Genomic DNA, 21,171 nt, shown 5'->3' with positions numbered 1-21,171 from the left:
CCTAAGTGATGGGAGTTCTTCCCTTTTTCAGACATAACCTAAAACGATTAACAGAATGTCACAGTGCCATTTGTATGCATGTTTACAATAGTTACATATTAGTGTGCATTCATGTTCACAAAACAGTTAGCAGTACCATTTAGCACTCATTTTTATTCTGTATTTATTCTCTATTTTTTATCATTTTAGAAAGATACCTCAGTTCATAGTGCACATTAAAATGTGGAGTGGAGGGAGATAGGGGAAAGGATATTAATATAACTATTTGCTGCTAGAATTGATGGAAATATTGCCTAAATGTAAAAATGATTAGTTATATTATCATTTTAAAGTGTGGCTGCTGATTTTCATCAATGTTTTGTTGTAATTTCCATTTAAACTGAAGCTATATTTCAGAGCTGTATTTATTTTTCTAATACAGGAAATAGTGACTCTGAATATTATCATTCTGTTTCCTTCCTAAGGTACTTGTGAACTCAATTTCTATATACTGTTTCCGTGGTTTGATCACAGTCTTTTAAAAATGGATTTCCTGGAACACTCTTAAACAATGAAAGAAGCATTATGATACGGTTTCTTAAGGAAGGATGGCAATTTCTCCATAAAGAAAGAAGTAAAACCTTTCATTGGTGGAGATGCAAAAGGTTTACTTCTGATAACTCTCTAGGTTGTATAATTAGGCAGTAGATAAGTAGCCCTGCTTGTTATTCTAAAACATAACATCCATCTGGGGGTAGGCTCTGTGCTTCTATGCGTGGCCACAGAGCACCACACACCATTGCAGCATCACCTCCTGAGTGCAGTGAACTTTATGGTCTATGTGAAGATGTCTAAGATGCTTCAGGTGTCAGTAGCAGTGCTGTCTTTCTTTGCACAGCAGTTCTGTGCACAGTGTTTTGTTTCTGAGCTTTAATTCTTGTCCTCTCAGGATCAAGTGAATAATCCCCACCAATTTTAATAGTACAGGAGGTGCAATCTGGTCAGCACCCGGGGTACAATCAAAGCTAAAGGGTAACATAAACCTTCATCTAGCTGAGGTTGCTCATATCTGTTTTTCAGAATCCAGGATGTACACTTATAAGTGGTTTTGATTTTGCACTGTTATAGTGTTGGAAAATACGACAACCATAGAGTACGGTACCTTTCTTTAAGGCCTCTGGTTATTGATGCAGCCTTTGTGATCCCTCATTGTTCAACACACGATGTCTGCAGTGCTCTGGATGCTTGTGGCAAATTAATCTGTGGTACTAGGTAGAAGTATTAATACACTGAGAGGGAAGAAAAAATCCAACTGCAGTATCCGACAAGTCCATTAGTGTGGTTTCTAAAACAGAGAAGTGTAAATATGCTTGTACACACTAGTGCTAACAGAAGCAGAAACTGGAATGCCCCTTCCAGTGACTGACACATTCTGGTTAACAGGGCAGTACAAACAAGACCTGTGACCTGTGGGAATATTTTTCTCATAGCGGGTGGGCTGGGGACAGTAACCTTTATTCCCTAGGTGAGTTGGACTTAGTGGGCATGTTAAATAATATCTTCATTTAAGTTTTCATAAGCAACCCCAATTTATGGACAAGATTGATTATGGGGACAACTAGCAGTATATTTATAACTTCTGTAATCTCAGTGAGCATACAGTGCTTCATATCTTGACTTGTTCATGTGCCCAACTTTTGCATACAAAAGTGCGGGCCATGAAACTGCTGTTATCTTATAGCATGGTCTTTCACACCGTAAGGGGGTCAGTAGGCTGTGGTAATACCACAAGTGGCCTCTTACCCAACCATCTGAGATTTTAAGTCTTGCTTTCAGGTTCAGAGTATGAGGGGTACCTTCCTATTACACTGCAGTTCTTGAGGTCCAGTGAATAGTTGGGTCAGGAAAAAAAGAAAATAAAGAAGCAGTATGAGAACCAAATAGACTTAAAAAGTGAATCTGTTCTATTTGTATCAGATGTATTTTTGACACTAAATTATGTAGGCTTTATAGTCTTGTTTGGTCTTACATGACACATCTTTGCTTTCCTGAATCTTTTTTTCTTCTCTCTCTTCATTTATGTAATGAATATAATGTAGAGTTTGCAAGATCCTGTGAATAAACTAAGAGAAAGAGCTGAAAAGGAGGATCTGCAAATTGAGAGCACCAAATCAGAAGATCAGCAGAGTCAGTAAGTCATATAATACTGTACCTCAATAAGTATCACTGTCCATTTATAACCTGCTTTCTAGTTACAGAAGCTACCAAACATTTAAAACTGGTATTACAGATACAGTTAATTTGATCACATCAGCAGAAAAGTAAGCTTAATGCAAGCATTACCGAAATGCTGTATTCTGTATATGAAAATTAATAAACCTTAAGAGGAAATAAAGAGCTTGAAAAAGATCCATTAAACCTTATATGTTTCTCATCTTTCTTAGCCATCTCTTTATTTTTCAGCTTTTGCTTCATTTTTTTCTTTAGTAAAAAATTGTAAGCAGCATCATATGGGAGAAGATATGTGAGCATTCTGTTTCTCCCTTCAGCAGCATCTCCTTTCACCTGGGAATAGGATATGGATTCCTGATTGCTTTGAGCAGCAATTAGTTTTTGTAATGTATACAGCATTGGTTAGTAATCCAATGAAGCAGGAGGTACTTAGTAAAAAGTGCATTTAAGTGTGCTGATGTTATCAAGGTTTGGGTTACCTGTAGCTCTGAGGTGAGAGAGACTTATGAATGGGCTGCTATAGAGACATAAGAACAGGAGAATGAGATGTGATCTCTCCCCTATGAGACCATCAGGATTCAGTTGCGAGGAGATGCTGTGCTGATATAATCCTGCTGCCACCTGTTGTTTTGACTGTCCATGGTTAAGTGAAGCACCCAGCTAAGGATCAGTTGTCAAAAAGCAGAGAACAGCTTGAGTGATAATTAGTGGATTTTGCTTGACTATTTATAATAAAAGTTATTTTACTTGTTTAGATTCATGTCCACTGCCCAAAACAGAATACTCTATGCTGTCATCACAAGTATTTTCTTAGGTAAAGAATGAAAAGGTGGCAGGTTTTGACAGTTGGTCCTCAGTCTTATTTTGATTTTCAGCTGACTTCTTCCAATACAAGAATAAAATTCAGCAATAAATCAACATATATTGCAAAAGCAGGAGCCTATCTGAATTACTCTTTACTTGTTATCATTATGATTCTGTAATGTGACTAAAAAAACAGTAATACATTTGCTATCCCTAGAGTTTTTTTCTTAATGTTGTTTCTTACTCTTTCAAATTAAGGTTGATTTCCTTAGATGAAGAGAGCCATACCAAGGAACCAGACCATTCAGGTATTTTATTTCATGTGTTCACAACCTCATAAATGCAGTATATGTTGTTTTCTTTTTTGTTTGTTTAATTACGTTCAGCTTCAATAAGCAAATCCCTACAAATGCATGAAACTTAATGCCAGGAAGATCTGTTAAACATAATGTCTTATGTATTGTATCCCACTGCATTACATTCAGTTACTCTCAGACAGGTCAAATAGATTGCTTTCCAAAGTATAAGTCGTACACTGAGCACATCCTTGAGGAGAGGATTTACTGATCTGTAGAAGTCAAGACAGGGAAACCATGCCTCTTAGCATGCTAGTTTATTCCAGTGATTAAACATCCACTGTGTTAATAACTTGGTGAATTCAGTGGAACTTATAGGTGATAGCTGGGCAAAGTCATATTCAACTTCTGCCAGTGACCTGATATGTGGTTATTACCCAGTGACACACAGTGAAAGAATGGAAGGTGATGGAGGGAAATGACAGAAAGTGAAAATGTGGTTAGGTATTAGGAAGAGTGTTCTCTGCAAGGGTGGTGAAGTGTTGGAATCAGTCCTCACAGGAACTGTGAAATCATCATCCTTGGAGATGTTTGAAGCACGTCCCTGGGAAGCCTGATCCAACTTTGTAGCTGGCTCTACTCTAAGGAGTGGCTCACAAGATGACACCCAGATGTCCATCCAGCCTAAGTTATTCTATTCTGTGACTTTAAAGTGTATCTTTGTGTACTAAATTAATGGAGAATCTTCCAGTTTAGATCCTCCTCATGATATGCTAAACATATTGATATCTGTAATACATCTTCTCTAGTCCATTAGTTTCGAAGTTTTTGTTTCCATTCCCTTGTCCAACGTCACTTAATATTTGAGCAATGTTATTGTACAAGATATTTCTTATATTGTTTTTTCCAGTAGTGTTTCTAGAAGGTAAAATTCCTGTTTCTGTGTGTGCCCTGGTGGCGCAGTGGTAGAATTGCTGCTTGCAACACCAGAGGCCCGGGGTTCGAATCCCCCCTGTGGCGCAGGGGATAGAAGTGCTGCTTTGCTACACAGAGGGCTCGAAACCCAGGAGTTGGACTCAATGATCCCTAAGGTCCCTTCCAACTCGCACGATACTGTGATACTGTGATACTCATTGCCTTCTTTTTTTTTTTTTTTCCCATTTCCAGGAATATCTCTTTTTTTCAGTTACGTCAAGTTAGAAGCTCATCTCTGATTTTTTTTTTTTTTATTGTTTATGGAAGCATAGTTCATTTTAGTCACAGATTTCCAGGACTCATTCTTCCATTCTGAGGCATGGCTTATATTCTTTATTCCTGGAGATATATCTTAGGAATTAGTGGTATTAAATACTCCAGCTTGACTGTAGTAACTGAGTGACTGGCCTGAATGATCGCCTCTAACAGTCTGGAAATTGTTTGCACATTTTTTTTCAGGAGGGATTCTGTGTTTACTTCCAGATGGCTGCTAAAGCCATTGAAAAGCAATGAATATAACACTAAACCTTGCAGATCTAAACTGGAAACACTTCTACTTTGCAATTATTTTTGCCAACAACTTCTTTTGACATCTGTTAGTTGTCATGTTTCTAATCCATTCAATATGTTTCTTATAGATATTCCGCAGTGCTAACTTTCTAGCTGGAAGGTTGCATAGTGGAAAGTCAACTTGTTTCTAAACAAATTTCCTTACTAAAAGAGGCTCATGGTTTTATCGAATAATTGAATTAGTTGATTTTTTTTGTTGCTGTTGTTTTGATCTCTGTTTTTTGTTTTCAAACTGAGCACATTTTCCATAAAACTACATTTTATTACAGGAGCACTTGTACTCCTTTTACTTAGGAGTAATGATGATCAACCAGCCCATAGTTACCTACAATTACTTGAACCACTGTGTTAGTTATTGTTTTTTTGTCTGTGCGTTTTCTTTAATTGTGGCACCAGATCAGGACAATTTTTTGGCATTTAGAAGTTTCAACCATTTTTCAGTTAAGCAATCGGATACTTATTTTACCAGGTATTTTAATATTTTTGAATATAGGAACCTGACTTTTAAAGTATTTTCTTAGCAGGCGGTGCCTAGTTCTCACTTGCTGAAATATTTGTCAGCTCATAAGTATTATCCACAAAATAAATACCTTGTTGCATCTCTTTCTCCTTCATCTTAAGAAGGAAATGAAGTATTTTGGAATACTTCTAAATTTTTCCTCTTCATATACTAGAAAGTGTCTGGCATTGTTAAGTCTGTTTTGTTTTTTAAAGTATATCTGTATATTCTAAAATAATAGACATTGTGCCACTAGTGATGAAACTGTTTCTTCACAGCTCTCCTCATCAACTGCTTCCGCTTCTTAACTTCCAGTTTGTATAATGAACTGATACATAGTCAAGAGAAGCAGCTTAAGGAGTTATGAGATCCTGAGTACTTTTGTGCTCTCTTCTGCCCAGTGGAAGTACAGACTTATTAAAAATGCATCTCTGCTTCTGGAAGAAAGTGGACATTGTTCAGTTCTTGGGGTTGCCTCATTTTGGGTGCACATAGCCTGGAGATGAGCTTGTGCAGCAGGTGGTGATGAAGATTTCACCTTGTTATTATTCAGAAATTTTACTTATTTAAAAATGCTTAGATCTTGGGTCTTTTACCCATGGTGACCAGGTTAATTTTAAACATGAGTAAGAAATGTTGCATGTTGAATGTAGTGACATTGTTTATCAACATGTTCTCGTTCCATCAATACCATCAAGTGCTGAATGTGATTTGATGTGTTTATGTATCTTGATCACAGCTCATGATGGCAAGGATACCCTGTCCAAGTTACAAGGAAATTGTAACCACAAGCAGAACTCAGGTGAGATGTCTTAAGAAACTACATCTAAATGTGTACAGTGTGATTGTCAGTGTACTGCAAGTCTCCCGTTACTTTTAATTTTTTTCTTCTTTTTTGTTCTTAGGTGCTGTAAATGACCTATTAGACCTGCAACCTGAGGCAAATGGTATGAAACATTTGTGCATATCTGTTTCATTTGCTTTTAAAATTATAGGTACCATTTATAATTTTAATCTCAGTTGTTTATTGCTTTCATAATCTGAAAGGTTGATATGTTTCTTAATGAAATTATTCAATTGCAGTGTTTAAACAGCATTAAAGGAAGTTCAGCTTCATAAACATGCAGAGGCACTGTACCTGATGTAAGAATGTAAAACAAAGCCTTACTGGGGATAAAAGGTTCCAACAGGTGATTCAAGGTTATATTGAATTGATTGTATTAATTTGCTCTATTGAAGTAGGCTGCATTATAAACCTTACCTCTCCTATAACTTTTTGCAGTCTCTGCATTAAAAAGGGCTGCCAGCAGGGAGAGGGAGGTGGCTGTCCTCCTGTACTTGGCTCTTATGAGGCCCATGTGGAGCACTGCGTCCAGGCCTGGGGCCCCCAGTACAAGAAAGATGCGGAGCTCTTTGAACGGCTCCAGAGGAGGGCCACTGAAAGGATCACAGGGCTGGAGCACCTCTGCTATGAAGAAAGGTTGAAGGAACTGGGCTTGTTTTGCTTGGAGAAGAGAGGGCTCCGGGGAGACCTCAATGTGGCCTTCCAGTACTTGAAGGAAGCGTATAAACAGGAGGAGGAACAGCTGTTTTACGAGGGTGGATAGTGATAGGACAAGGAGGAATGGTTTTAAACTGAGACAGGGGAGATTTAGGTTGGATATTAGGAAAAAGTTTTTCACTTAGAGGGTGGTGACACACTGGAACAGGTTGCCCAAGGAGGCTGTGGATGCCCCATCCCTGGAGGCATTCAAGGTCAGGCTGGATGTGGCTCTGGGCAGCCTGGTCTGGTGGTTGGTGACCCTGCACATAGCAGAGGGATTGGAACTAGATGATTTTCAAGATCCTTTTCAACCCAGGCCATTCTGTGATTCTGTGAGGCTATGAACCCTTCACTTAGCAACACAATTGTAGCAACTGCTTTTATATCAAAAGTAGAGAAATTAAAAACAAATTATTTAATTCTTTTAGGAAACATTTAAGAACTGGTAACTTCTTACAGCCCTATAGTTAATTAAATCTGCTGTGTTGTTCTCATATATACATGAGAATGAAGACTTTAATTCCAGGTTCTATTCCTGTCCTTACACTTTTGTTAGATTAGCAGCAGCTCGAGGAGATATGCTGTTCTTTTCCAAAGGGTGCTGTTTTACTTGCCAGAAGTTTTATATTGAATTCTCATGTGCAGTAGGAATTTAGCATGTAGTTTCTTCATTTGCTCTTCATTTGTTCATCTGAAAAGTATGAGTAAAAACAACCTTAACAACAAGATAAAAATAATATGTCAGTTCAGAATGCAAACAAAGAGCCAAAGAAAAAATCCCGTTGTGTTGTTTAGTCAGTCAGCCCGAGAGTTTTATTTGGGCTACTTGAGGCACTGCCTTCGTGATGGGTAAGGAACAGCAGATCTGCAAACACTTTGACGTTGGTTTGCCACAGGCAGTCTCTTGTCCTGTGGGGAAATTGCATCTTAACCTAGGCAGAAATACTGAAAGTTTCCTTGGCTACCTCTGCAGATAGTAGTCCTAATCTGTGAACTGATAGGCAGTGATAACTTATTTTCTATGGTTAAAAAATAAAATCTTAGTATGTGGCCTTTTTTTTTGCTCCTGATTTTCTCCTGAATCATATGTTCTTCAGCCTTCAGATATAGATAATGCATACAGTTATTGCTCTTACAAGTTTAGTCACATTGGTTAAGTGCCTGTTTTTTGTTGTTTTTTTTTTTCTTTGGTGAAATAGTTAAGTCAGTATGAAAGCAGTTGTGGAGCAGCTTCATCTGATAAAGATGTTTATGTTAACGTTAGCTACCTACACAAATTTTACATACTAGCTAGATTTAGACTAATTAGTCTTTTGCTATTTTAACTGCACTAGTGTAACTAGAGGTACACTTTTGTGTGTAATTTGGAAGGTAGTCTTTATCCTGTATTTCAAGTCATATATTTGTAAGCATTTTTAATTTCTCTTCCTAATTATTTATTTTTTTAATAAAAGTAAAATGAGGCATGTTTGCAAAGGAGTATGAGTATTGCTGGATGCTTGTTCAAACAAACACAGAAGAGAACTTAGTGACATTGGGTTTTTTAGTGTTTTCCTGGGAATTCATGGTTTTTTTTCATGGGTATTTTTAAGATTAAGGGCAGAATGTGAAGGTGAAGAAGCAATTTCAACTGTGAAAATGGACAGTGAAAACAGAGAAATGGGAAAAGAAATAATAGAAGCTTTATAGGTGAGATGAGAAAGTTCGTTTAGTTCTAGTAGTCTAGTACAGATACTGCATGAGTAATATCTTGATAAGCAAGACTGTTTTCAAGATAACCATTATTGCAAACAAGTAGAGCTTCACTGCTGTTTACTTGAGGTAGCTTCAGCATAGGCACCACCCTATCATCCCCTACTCTGTCTGCATTCTCTCCCCAGGAAAACCAGAAAGACTGCTGAGATAAGAAATTTGTCACTCTTCTGATTTCTCCTGGTTATGTGAAGTACTGCAAGATTCAAGTGCTCCTCCAGTGTAAAGCTGTATGTTTTACTTTCTCTCCCAGTAGAAATGGTATTTCTGCAATGGGATACCCAAATGAAGCAATTTTTTTCCCTAAGCTGTGTTGCTGCCAAATTTTTGTAGCATATTTTGTAAACATTATTTGTGATTAGTGTTGGTAGTATACTGTTTTTAATGATACCTTCTTTGAGTCTCCCTCTGCAAGCCTTCCAAGTTCATGAAGGAGCCTACTGAAAGCAGATTTGAGATGGTGCCATCCAGTAGAAATCACAGTTCTTACACATCTTTGAAACAGCAAGCATCTTTTCCCTATGTAAGAATGTACCCTTGCTGCTTGATCTGACATAGATTTGGGGGAATTGTAGGTGCTTGAAGAATGTTAACATTCTTTATTATTTATCTCAAGATTGGATAGCACCTCAATATTAATGAGAACAAGTTGTTTTCTACGGTATTTTAGTTATAGTCTAGTGGGAACATTAGAATTGATTTCTTTGTAATATTTCTGTTCCTATTTTTTTTCATGTCAAGGAATATAAAATGTGAATTAGAGAGGAGCTCAGCCTCAGTGTTGACTTCAGCAATTTAAAAAACCCTTGTATTATGTGTTGTCCTCTTTGTTTCTTGGTACATAGGTGTGTATGTTGACTCATCTGCCTATTTTTAAAACAGCTGTGCTGTTTTTTTCTCCTATGACTCGAGCCATTTCATTATAGATTACTGCAGCTATTCAAAGGGAACTTTCCTGGGAAGGGAACTTGCATTTAAATCAAATGACTTGTTGCTCTGGTAGCAACCACTGTGCCACCATCAGTCTTTTATCTCAATCAATGTTAAAAAAATCTCTGCAAGCTGTATGAAACTTGGAGAGTTTAGCTGATATACCATCATTTTGGGAAACTGAATTTATTTCTGAGCCTTACCACAAGTTTGAAATGAGCGTAGTTAAGATAAACTGATCTGGGTTTCAGTAACATAACATCAGCATTTTTAACCACCGTTTTTGTCCTCCACTTGCTCCCACAGTGGAACTCTAAATGTTTCCAGGTAAAATAACACTTGGCATTCGTAGATGATTCTTTCACTTTCCAAGCATTATGTAAGCTAGTGGAAAGGATTATGGTTCTTACTGGATGTGAGAATTCAAAAGTTACATGATAAAACAGCACCCCGTGGAGAAGAACAGCGTATCTATCCCTGTGAGTAATGAATAGAACGTTGTAAAGGCTATCTTAAGTCTGTTCTCACAGAATTCTAGAATCATCTCCCAGTTATTTTCCATTTGTATCAATCTGATTGTTTTGAGATGAAGTTTATTTAATACTTTAAAAAGTAGTTTATATAATACTTCAAAGTAGTTTTCTCCTATGTTTTTAGGTATTAGACTATGTATTGATTTTGGTTCAGTATCTAGTAGATGCTTAAGTAGGCTTATAGTATTTTTAATGGACAGTGAGTCTGAAGTGCAGTACCATTATCTAAGGTAATCAGGGAGTAATTTGTTGCATAAACTACAAGCTTAGGTGTCCAAGAGAATTAGTTCTAAAAGAGAAAATGACAAGTATTCACAGAAAAAAAAAATCCTGTCTTAGTTAATACATAGAAACTAGACTGAAAATCTTTAAAATGTGGCTTCCATTCACTGATTGTTTGAATACTGATTTACCTTTACTCTGTTTTGTTCTGAGACAGCATCAAAAGATCAGTTTGCGAAGTCATTGGAATCAGAACCTAGTGATAAGGATGACATGGTATTATTGAATGAGATCCTCAATGCTTCCTCATTGGAAGAGGGAGAGTTCAGCAAAGAGTGGACAGCTGTTTTTGGACAGGTTGCACTTACTGATCTTGCCATGAACTCTTCAGCTGGAGATGGGGATAACACTTCAGCTGTGCCATCAACTCCATCGGGCTATTTGCCTTCTCAACTGTTAGACCAAAATATGAATGACTTGCAGTCATCTTTACATGGTAAGAGCTCATCTTGGTATGTTATCATTTTGTTTCTGCTTTCAAGCTTCAGAGTATGGTTTTCTGCTGTTTAGAAGTGTAGTGATGTTGTTCCATAGCTGCAGAAATGCTGAAGTTAAAGCAAAGTATGACCTGGAAAAGAACATGCATATTTTTTTCTAGCCCTGCATTCAGATTTGTGCAGGAATTACTATAAAATGTAAAGTCAGAATAATTATCTTGAATATTTTCATTATAATTCCTGAAATGCTCTGTAGGTCTTTGACACATTTTTTCTATAATAGAAAATTTGTTTGGATGGGTTTTACTGTTTAAATCACGGCTTCTGTGTCTGTTTGCTAAGGGGCCAAAGAACCAAAAACAATTACTGTATTTTGTCTGGAAATACCATTTTTAAACAGCTTAGTGAAAATCATTTGCATTTATTTTCTGTATCCCACACTGTTGTCAGGTAGGGATATAGGTGAGGTAAGAGCGGAATACTTCTTCCTAGCAACCATACTGGTGAATTTGTGTTGTAGGCTGCAAATCTGTCTACTGATACAAGTAACAACTCCCTCTCTCCCCTGTGTTCTATGCTATTCTTTCTTGAGCTTTTTGAGCAGTGGGACAGGGGAAGAAAGAAGGGATTCTAGTGGAAAACCTTCCCACTGCTTCTTTGGCCTGAGGGAGGGAGAGTGGTTAACCAGCGAACAGCAACTTTGTCCTCCCCACCATCCGTAGCTGCCAGCCTAGATTTCTGTGTATGGCACTGAAAACTAGAGGAGCTCATGCTGCTTTGGGCCCCGTCCCAACTGTAATTTTCATCTCCTTTGGAGAAGAGTGCTGTAGGAAGACTAGTAGATTGATTTCATCCTGAAGACTGCTTCTTGGAACCTGGGAAGCTTGTGTAATCATGTGGGATGTGAATGTGCCATTTTGGCAAGAATAGCAAAGTCGAAGTTACCTGGTAATTAATTCAGTTACTTTTCCTTCCTCCTGGCACAAGCAAGATACTTTGGTTCACTGACTTCAACACTTAGATGGGAACCGAGCTAGTGACATTTGCAATGCTGTGCAATTTTATGATGAGATATATGCATATACGAGTATGATTAATAGAGTGAAGAGGGACTGGAACAGTGTAGGAATTGACTACATAAAATAAATAGGAACATAAAAAATAATGAGGCTTGGTCACTGCATTGTCAAATGGAATAGGGACAAAAGGAACAATGAAAAACACCTTTTTTGATGCAAGGACATGCACAGATTTTAAGTAAATGACTAAAAATAGCTATGTTTGTATTATGGGAATTGCATTTCTTGGGTTTTTGCATGTTTTTAACTATAAATGTTTTTTCAAGGAGAAATATTATACACACACACACACACACACACATATATATTTAAATATTCAGACAGCTGAGTATCAGTTTCGTTATTATCCCTTCTACTTGCATGAGGCCGCAACATTGGCTGTCCGAGTCACAGGTGTTGCATTCAAGAAACATTAGAAATAGAAAAATAGTTCTGTCAATGTAATATCATCATGGAATCACGTGTTAAAAGAATAAAATGTGTTGATGTTTTCAAATTAATTTCCAAGATTTTGGGAGAAGATAATAGTGATTGATCTACTGGCATTTGAAAAGCCACAGATAATAGACTCAAATGATGAGATCTGATAATCATCATGTTCCTTGCTGAGTCTAGTTGTCAAGTGAAATGCATTATTTTTATTTTTTATCTGAAGGTGAACTTGTACGCTTTTTATATCTTGTGAAATCTCATTTCTTGTGAACCTGCATTTCATTTCATGGCACTTCTTTCATATGACCTTGTCACATATACTAACTGCAGTATAAAAGTATCTAAACAAAAATATTAGAATATATGATTTATGGATATTTTACTGAGGCATTTGTGATACATATGTACACTGTGCTGTACTTCCTTCTTTCCCTAATTGATGGGATCGCTTAATAATTATTCAGTGTGAGGTGCTACAGCAGAGCCTACATGGTGCATGCTTCCTGTGTGAATTTGGCCTTAAGACCATAAAAATTCATAAAACTCACGTGCTTAACTTTAAGCACATTAACTTTTCTATTAACTTCAGTGGGATTACTTACTTATTTTATGTTAAGCACACTCATAAATCTTTGAGGCTTTGTTTTTTCTCTGCCTCAGATCTTAATCTGTAAAACAGGCGCAGTGCTATGCAGGTTGTAAACTGTTACGGTCAGGAATTCCCAGCTCTGAGTCCTCTCTGGCTGTATTTATAGACAGGATCTAGCACAATGGGACTCTGATTTGCTATGGGACTACCAAGTGCTGTTTTAAAATGTCTAAATATATATACAAATAGCAAAAACAAAGCATGCTCCCAGTGAATCTTTGATAACCCACTCTAGATACAGCTTTGCAGTTTTCTTTTTCATGTTTATGGCCATGTTTACTTAGTTACCCCACTGAGAATTCCTCTTTGTGTCACCTACACATGCACATATATTAGTTGGTAAGAAAATGTGCAGCTTACTGTTTCCATTTCTAAATTTAATTGTGGTAACTTTGTAAAGAAGCTCGCTGAAGAGCAAACTGTTTGGTTTCCTTGCTGTCACAGCGATAACCTTTTGTCTAGTCACAGAATGAATTTGCCCTGTGAACAAGGCGAACTAAAACAAGTGTGGGGCCAGCAAATGCTGCCACGCTGATACAGACTGCAGTTTGGTTTTGAAAGGCACAGGCTTTGTTCTCTGCAGCTCACCATGAGTGGATGGTGAAAACAAAATTCATGAAAGTATTTCATAAGAACGCTGTGGCAGTCTTTCCCAACGCCTTCATGGATCCAGAAGTTCATAATGAAAGCATTGCCTATTTTACAGAATATTTTCGGTTGGGTTTTTTTTTTAGGGTTAGGTTTTTTTTGCATTCTGCGTGGTGCTTGAGCTGCCTGTGCTGTAATGGAGAGACCCAGAGTCCAGCATTGTGTGGGCACGCTGCTCACCAGGTCACAGCTCAGAGAGTCAAATGGTAGGGTCCAAGCAGCCAAGTGCTGCACAGTGTTCCACTCTGTGCTCTGCCAGGCACAATGATGCATGCTCACATTGGTTTGTTCCTGAGCTCACAGGAGGCAATGAAACTTGCACAGAAACTTTCCAGGCAGCACTCCCATTCATTGCTCTGAAATTGTCAATGATTTGGCCCGGTTCATTTAAGCCTCTCATTTTATCCATTGCCATCCACGACATATAAAGCACTTTCTTGCAATACATCTGCATGCAAATGAAAGCATTATGGTTTTCTATAGTTGTGTCCTCTGCCCTTCTTTTTTTTTTTTTTTGTCATGTAAGCAGAGGAAGCATCTGAAAAAGTATGTCACTCTGAAGTGCTAATGCCGTACTTTTTTTTATTTGAAAGATTAAACTCTTAAAATCATATTGTCAGGAGGCACAAGCTGGCCTGTAAGCCTTTGTTGCCTTTGCCTAGAACAAATGTGTGTGAGCCCTCTGCATCCAGATTTGCAGGAAGTTTTAGGTTTCTCAGAGATACAAAGGATGTTTGTGACTTAAAATTCCCTTTCTGATCTATGTGATTTTTATAGAAACACTCTTCTTGCTTCCTTTTAATAACACAGCATGGGCCTTGAGCCCTTTATAGTCAGCGCCAGATCAGGGTGATGAGAATAAGCTGTTAGAGGAAGGAAGGGTTTCTGTAACATAATGGCTGTTGCAGCAGCTCTCAGTATCTGACAGTGGTCTCAAAAATGGAGAAAGTAAGGGGAGGAAGGAAGACAAGAACAGATAAAGGATGTGAGAGCATGAACTTGTAGAAAAAGAGGCTGAACAAGGAAATGCTAACCATGTGTACAGATGAATATCTTGTTTCAGATACTGCAGAATTAGATATACGAGTTCCTTGAGGTGGATGGATAATTGACTGGGCAACACTTAAAGGAGGTAGCATTTAAATAAGAAATTGAAGCAAGCTATACACATCTGTATTCTACTGATGGTGTTAGAAATATGACATCCGGTCCTCTAAATATGATAAAGCATAAGAATTTGCATACCTTAAACCAGGGACCATTTTTCCTATGTTTCTTAGCTATGCTGTCCCTAATTCTTTTTGCCAGCGTGGCTCATCCATCTTCAATAACTGTAGTTGTCATTATTATCTTGAGATTATGAAATCTGCTTATAGGAACAATAAATTGTGAATACCCAGTTTCACTTTTTTTCCACATAGTTGCTCTCTCCCTGGTGAGAAGATCCTTACAAATGAAGGATAAATAAAATACCCTCAATTAAAACTAAGCTTTAAGTTAGCTGGGTTTTAAGTAGTTCTTTAAGTAGTTTTTTTAAGTAGTTCATCTAGAATTTAATTCTTCAAAGTATTTGACAACAAGTGATTTTTTTTCAGAGTTAATCATTTCATAATTCATTAAATAACCCAGGGTCTCAAAATGCATTTGTTTCTGGAACAGTTGATGAAGTAAGAACTGTAAAAGTAAAGGAAGATGTTAGCTAGATTAAAGGTGTGAAAAGTGTACAATTCCTTGAAACTGGAGATGAAGAGACTGATGCACAGATGCTCTGTTCTTAAGGATGCTGTTTATCTGCAGAATCTGACTGCTGATTTCTCATATATGAGGAAAAATACAAAAGGCCGTAACCAAAACAATACTGTGATCTATCACCTGCTGTGAGCACTGTGCTGTTAGAGCATGGTGTCGGAGCTGACAAGGTAATTCTTACTACTAATGCTGCTGCTGTATTATTGAATTTTAGGGTGGGCAGCTAACAGTGGGAGCCCTCTGTCTATACCACAGCCAGCACAGAAACCGAACAGCCTGAATGTGAATGCTAACAAGACACCAATGAAAGGTGGTAAGTCATTTAGTTTTTGAGATGCTTTGCTTTTCCTCTTTAACTGTGACTTACTTATATCTGTCTAGTTTTCCCACCTAATTTACCATAATAAAGCCTGTTTTTATTGCGTTTACACATCACGAGTTTTGTTGCTACTGCTTTGCTCTCTTGATGTTGATTATACGTATAGTGTTTGTGTGTATGTGTTTTGTTTGTAGGCTTCAGTGCTAGTGGTATGTCTGAAGAGTAATGTACTGAATAACAAGGGAGCTCACACTGCAGTGTGTTCTTCTGCTTCAATTTTGAGTCATACAGAAAAGTATCTGCATGTACTTAGTCTAAGCTAAAGAGTGTGCTGGGGCTCTAGGCTATAGTACAGGCTACTGATAAGGCAGAAGAGCTGATATCATAAATTTCATTGATAACATGCATCTTATCAGTAATTGTCTATATGAAACAATTCACTTGTGGCAAGTGAGCCAAGAGTATAGTCCTGCTATCTACTGAGACAAAGCTCTGCTGATTTTGACTAGGGTTTTTTTGGATAGGGGAACCAGGAATGCATTGAATCCTTATTCCAGTTAGTGGCTGATTTTGTGCATTCACTGTCAAACGGAAACTATATCAGATATGGTCAGTGCAGAAGGAAGGAGCGTTGTGTATTCCTTCCCCTGCCTCCCAGGATTAAACAAATGACTGCTTTTAGCTTAGCAGAAAAAGACAGTTTGGATGTTTTGGGAACTGGCTGCGAAATGAATGTCTCAGCTGCGATACCTTCACCAGAAATATAAAGAGCATTCAGCTACTCTATAATCTGTGTCTGTGAAAGTGACAGGCTCTCTAGCCTCGCAGACACAAAGATGGAATTAATGCCAAGCAGAGCGTATTTTGTCCATGATTTCCTTATGTCATAAAGAATGTTTTCATTTATTGTGCAATACTGTCTTTCTTAGTAGAAGAGTACAAGAAGAGTACAAGAGTACATCTTATTTTGCTACACAATGCCTGCTAAGCATGGGATCTCCAAAAAAAATCATAGAATCATAGAATATCTTGAGTTGGAAGGGGCCTATAAGGGTCATTGATTCCAAGTCCTGGCTCCGCACAAGACCACCCAAAAACCAGACCATATGTCTGAGAGCATTGTCCAGATTCTGTAATTCTGTCAGGTTGGGGCCATGACCACATCCCTGGGGAGCTTGTTCCAGTGTACCATCTTTATAATGGCCAGAGTCACCTTCTCTTTTATTTGAAAATCTGCCTTACATCAATGTCTGTATTTTCATGTAGACATACAGTATTCCAGCTGCTTGTAGTATTCAACATATTCCTGGTTCACATTTTTTTTTATATCAATCAAAACATCTACCCTTATACTAGAAGCTGTACTTGGGGCATGATGCTGTATGGGGAATTCAGTCCCGTAAGACTGTAAGGTTGGAAGTAGAGTTTGCTTCCACTTAGCTTTTGCATTTTTGCAGGCATGCAGATGCATACAGAAGTAGTTTTATACACAAAGGTACACGTTTCTGGCACAGGGCTCAAGTGAAACTCATGAGGTTCAGCAAATTCAGTCTTGCTCCTGGGTCATGGCAACCCCCAATATCAGCACAATCTGGACGATGTAGGGATAGAGCACAGCCCTGCTGAGAAGGACTTGGCGGTACTGGTGGATGGGAAACTGGGCATGAGCCAGCAGCGTGCCTTCAGCCCAGAAAGCCAACCATATCCTGAGCTGTTTTAGAAGAAGGGTTGCCAGCAAGGTAAAGAAGATGCTCCTGCCCCTCTGCTCTGCACTGGTGAGACATCACCTTGAATGCTGCATCCAGATGTGGAGCCTTCAGTACAGGAGAGACACTGACCTGTTGCAGTGTGTCCAGAGGAGAGCCACAAAAATGATCCAAGGGAGGAACACCTCTCCTATGAGGACAGACTGAGAGAGCTGGGTCTGTTCAGCCTGGAGAAAAAAAGGCTCCAGGAGGACCTGATGGTGGCCTTTCAGTATCTACAGGGGACTACAAGAAGAAAGAGAACAGACTTTTTAGCGAGATTTGTTGTGACAGGAGAAGTGGTTTCAAAATAAAGAAGGGTAGATTTAGATTGGGAATAAGGAATGAGTATTTTTTTTACTATAAGTGTGGTGAGGCACTGGCACAGGTTGCCCAGAGAGGTGGTGGATACCCCTTGCTTGGAGACATTCAAGATCAGGCTGGACCAGAGTCTGAGTGACTTGTCTTGCAGTAGGTATTCCTTTTCATTACAGGGGAGTTGGACTAGGTGACCGCTAAAGCTCCCTTCCAACTCAAAGGATTCTATGATTTTATGGAAATACCTTTCACTAGACAGAGACTATTTTTAATTAAAGTGTTCCTGTACTTACCGTGGCAGGAGGTGTATGAAGTACACAGGCAGACAGATGTAAAACATTTGCTCTTAATGTAGTTCCATATTCTTTTAAAAGTGGTGTTTTAAAATGCAATCACTCATTCTGATTTTCATATCAGAAGTGCCCTTAGTAATAAGTGAAACAACAGCATGGGATTTGTTTGACCTTGGCCAAACTTTCAGTCAGTTTTGTTTTGAAATAGCTGACAAGAAAGAACTCCAAGTTTGTACTTTTATTTACTTATTTATTCTTTTATTTTTTTCCCAGAACCTACAAGGAATCCTAAAGACTTGACTGCTTGGTTCAGCCTCTTTGCTGACCTTGACCCATTATCCAATCCTGACGCTGTTGGGAAAACTGATAAAGAACATGAATTGCTTAATGCATGATTCAGCTGCCTCTGGTAACTCACATTCTTCCATTCATCAACACTATTTTTGGGTTTAAAAAAAAAACAAACACAAAAACCAAACTAAATTAAAATTAGTACGTTGTTGTGAAACTTTAAAGTATGTGCCATGATAACAGAACGAAATCCTCTTTTATATAGGTACAGTTATTTGCTCTTGTTTTGTATAAAGAGTTTGCATTTATTTTCTACATGGATTTACAAAAATGAGTTTAAGAATTAGGGCAGATTTCTTGCCAAATTAGATTATCTATCTGCTGAAACACTGTCTTTGCCTGAGGTGATGCAGAGCTGACACTGGAACGAAATACAAATTGCAAACTTATTTTTTTATGATGTTTCTTGAGTAAATTAAAAAACAGTAATGTAAGTGAAGAGGCTGCATGAGTCAAACATCTGTGGTGTGTAATATAAATACATATATTGCTGCTACGTGTGGATGTCAACTAAATTTGTTTTGTTAGTACTCACAATGAAAAATCTGTGCTGGAGCGAATTACTGAAGAAATACATTTGGGTCTGTGCAGCCGTGGAAATTGTGCCCTTCCTGATTTAAATTCTTAGACAAACTGTATTACCAGAATGGCCAGAGGTCTTCTTTTCTGACTTGTTTTTCCCATTGCACCAACAGAATTTGCACCTGTTTGCAGAAGTTCCTTGCAACTGATGATTTACCATGCCTTCAAAACACTCATGTTTCTGTTCAGAGTATTTTTCATCAAATTTATTTCTGAAGCATGTGTTACTTTGAGCTTGCTGTGACGTTAACTCTTTAATAAAATGATTTTGACAAGAAAGTCCTTTTATTCCCAGTGTTGGTTGAGTTGGTGGCGTACTGTAGAGTTGCTGTGTAACAAGCATCTGAAGATAACAGACGGTTTTTAGGCAGTACCTGATGATTTTTAGCATTACCTCACATTGTTTCATAGTAGTGCTATGGTAGGATAATAAGAGTACATGAATTTACCTGGTGTCTCTTTCTCTCCCAACTCTCCCTTTATAACAGAGGAAGGTATAAAGGATGCATCAGCAGCTGCTTAATATTGCAAGTTCAGCATGCTTGCTGTATGTACTGTATGGGGCTTGCTTTGTGATTTATGATGTTTCGCCTTTTAAAATTCAGCTGATTTTCACCTCTGCATGGCTGTGTGCTCAATTACTTAATCCTTGCCTCGGGGTCTTTTAGATAACTAAGTACCTGCACTGCACACCTCAAAGTAACTGTGTAATACAGAAGTTAACTTAGCCAGGCTGCTTCTTAAGCTCAGTAGAACATAATCCGATGGCTGCACTGAGCAACTCGAATGAGTATTCGAGCCAAAAAGCCATGTGGTACTGATGGAAGGGTGAGCAGGACCAACTGGGATCCAGCTGGCTGAACCCTCAGCGAGTTTTGAACAGCTGCATACAAATTTATAATGTTCAAACTCTTGCTTAAGGTTCCATGTAGCCGTGAAGTCCAAAAATGGAAGATGATACTTCCATTTTTGCCATTTATGCTGTTTATGCCTATTTTCATGCTTAGTGGATAGCCTGATCTTCTCTTTATAGAGTACCCAGTGCTGGGTGGGGCCATCCCGTTGTGTGGTCATTAGGACATGGAGGCTCATGCAGACAGGATACCTGTTTGTGAAGGGTGGTATTGCCTGCTTTTTGGTAATGGCTCCTTGCTCAGTAAGCTGCCACCTGTGGAGTCTCCTGAGATGTGTTAATGTCCTGGAGCATTGTGGGGGTGCAGCCTGACTTTGAGCATCGTCTGTGGCAGTAAGGAAGGCATCTGCGAAGATTTTATTTGTCCTGATACTTGTTAGAACACTCGTGGGCCATCTATTCTAGCTAATGGCTAAAGCAGATCTGATGAAAGCAAAGGTGAGGCTAAGGTGACTTCAAAACAGCTCATTAACTGTACTTAGAGTTAGAAAGAAGACTCAAAAAATTCTCATGTTTGTTGTGTGCTTTTTTTTGGTCACAGATTGTAGACTACCAGGATGCTTAAAACAAACAAACCAAACCCTTCTGTCTTGATTGGGAAAGCTGAGGACATGGCACAGGTTCAACTTAAACGCATTCCGAACCCTCATCGTGACAGAACCCACAGCTGCAGGTTTTTCCCCTAAACTTTAGTACTGAGCAGTTCATGTTATGAATCTTCCTGTATTATATATTTTTAATGTTAGCTTTGAATTTTTAACTTTCTGCCTATGCCATTTTTTTTCACACTTTTAAATTGAAGAAGCCAGAGGTATTTAATACATAATTAATTTCGCTTAAAGAAAAGCAGTCTCTTGTACAGCGTCTTATTATCGTGACCATTTCACTTAAAGAAATAGGAGCAGACAAACAAAACACCTTGCAGAAAGGCATGTTTTGGGTGGCAGAAATCTTAATTGCAGAGTTGGAAGCAATACTTCACTGATCATAGTGTGCATGGAACGTTCTCTTCTACGGCCTGGGCTGCAGAGCAACTCCAGGCCACAGTGCCATTGTCAGAGGGTTTTCTGTGGCGTGTGTACAGGCTCATCAGTAATTGGGACACCAGGGTAGCTAATCATTCTGGCAACATTATGGATTGATTGTTCTACGCACATGATGTTCATCCTGATTTAACATGCTTCTTTCCAAATGCACATTCTTGTTTTGTAGCGGATTGTCTTACAATAAAAACAGCTGCAGAACCCCTTATGGCGGATGA

At 38.3% G+C, this 21,171-nt stretch overlaps 1 protein-coding gene across 1 annotated transcript in view; it reads left to right on the top strand.

Annotated features, from left to right (window-relative positions):
- The window catches only part of ICA1 (islet cell autoantigen 1), a 69,152-nt gene extending 49,873 nt beyond the window's left edge, over positions 1-19,279 (top strand). The window contains 7 exon segments of the mRNA XM_072328611.1: positions 2,079-2,170; positions 3,274-3,323; positions 6,095-6,157; positions 6,261-6,302; positions 10,553-10,831; positions 15,604-15,702; positions 18,338-19,279. Of these exon segments, the coding sequence (XP_072184712.1) occupies positions 2,079-2,170; positions 3,274-3,323; positions 6,095-6,157; positions 6,261-6,302; positions 10,553-10,831; positions 15,604-15,702; positions 18,338-18,459 (747 nt within the window). The 3' untranslated portion in view covers positions 18,460-19,279.
- The last annotated feature ends 1,892 nt before the right edge of the window (positions 19,280-21,171 follow it).

Source organism: Excalfactoria chinensis, chromosome 2 (assembly GCF_039878825.1).
Source record: "Excalfactoria chinensis isolate bCotChi1 chromosome 2, bCotChi1.hap2, whole genome shotgun sequence".
NCBI lineage: Eukaryota > Metazoa > Chordata > Aves > Galliformes > Phasianidae > Excalfactoria > Excalfactoria chinensis.
Note: the sequence above shows the minus strand (reverse complement) of the source record. Positions and strands in the feature narration are given on the sequence as shown.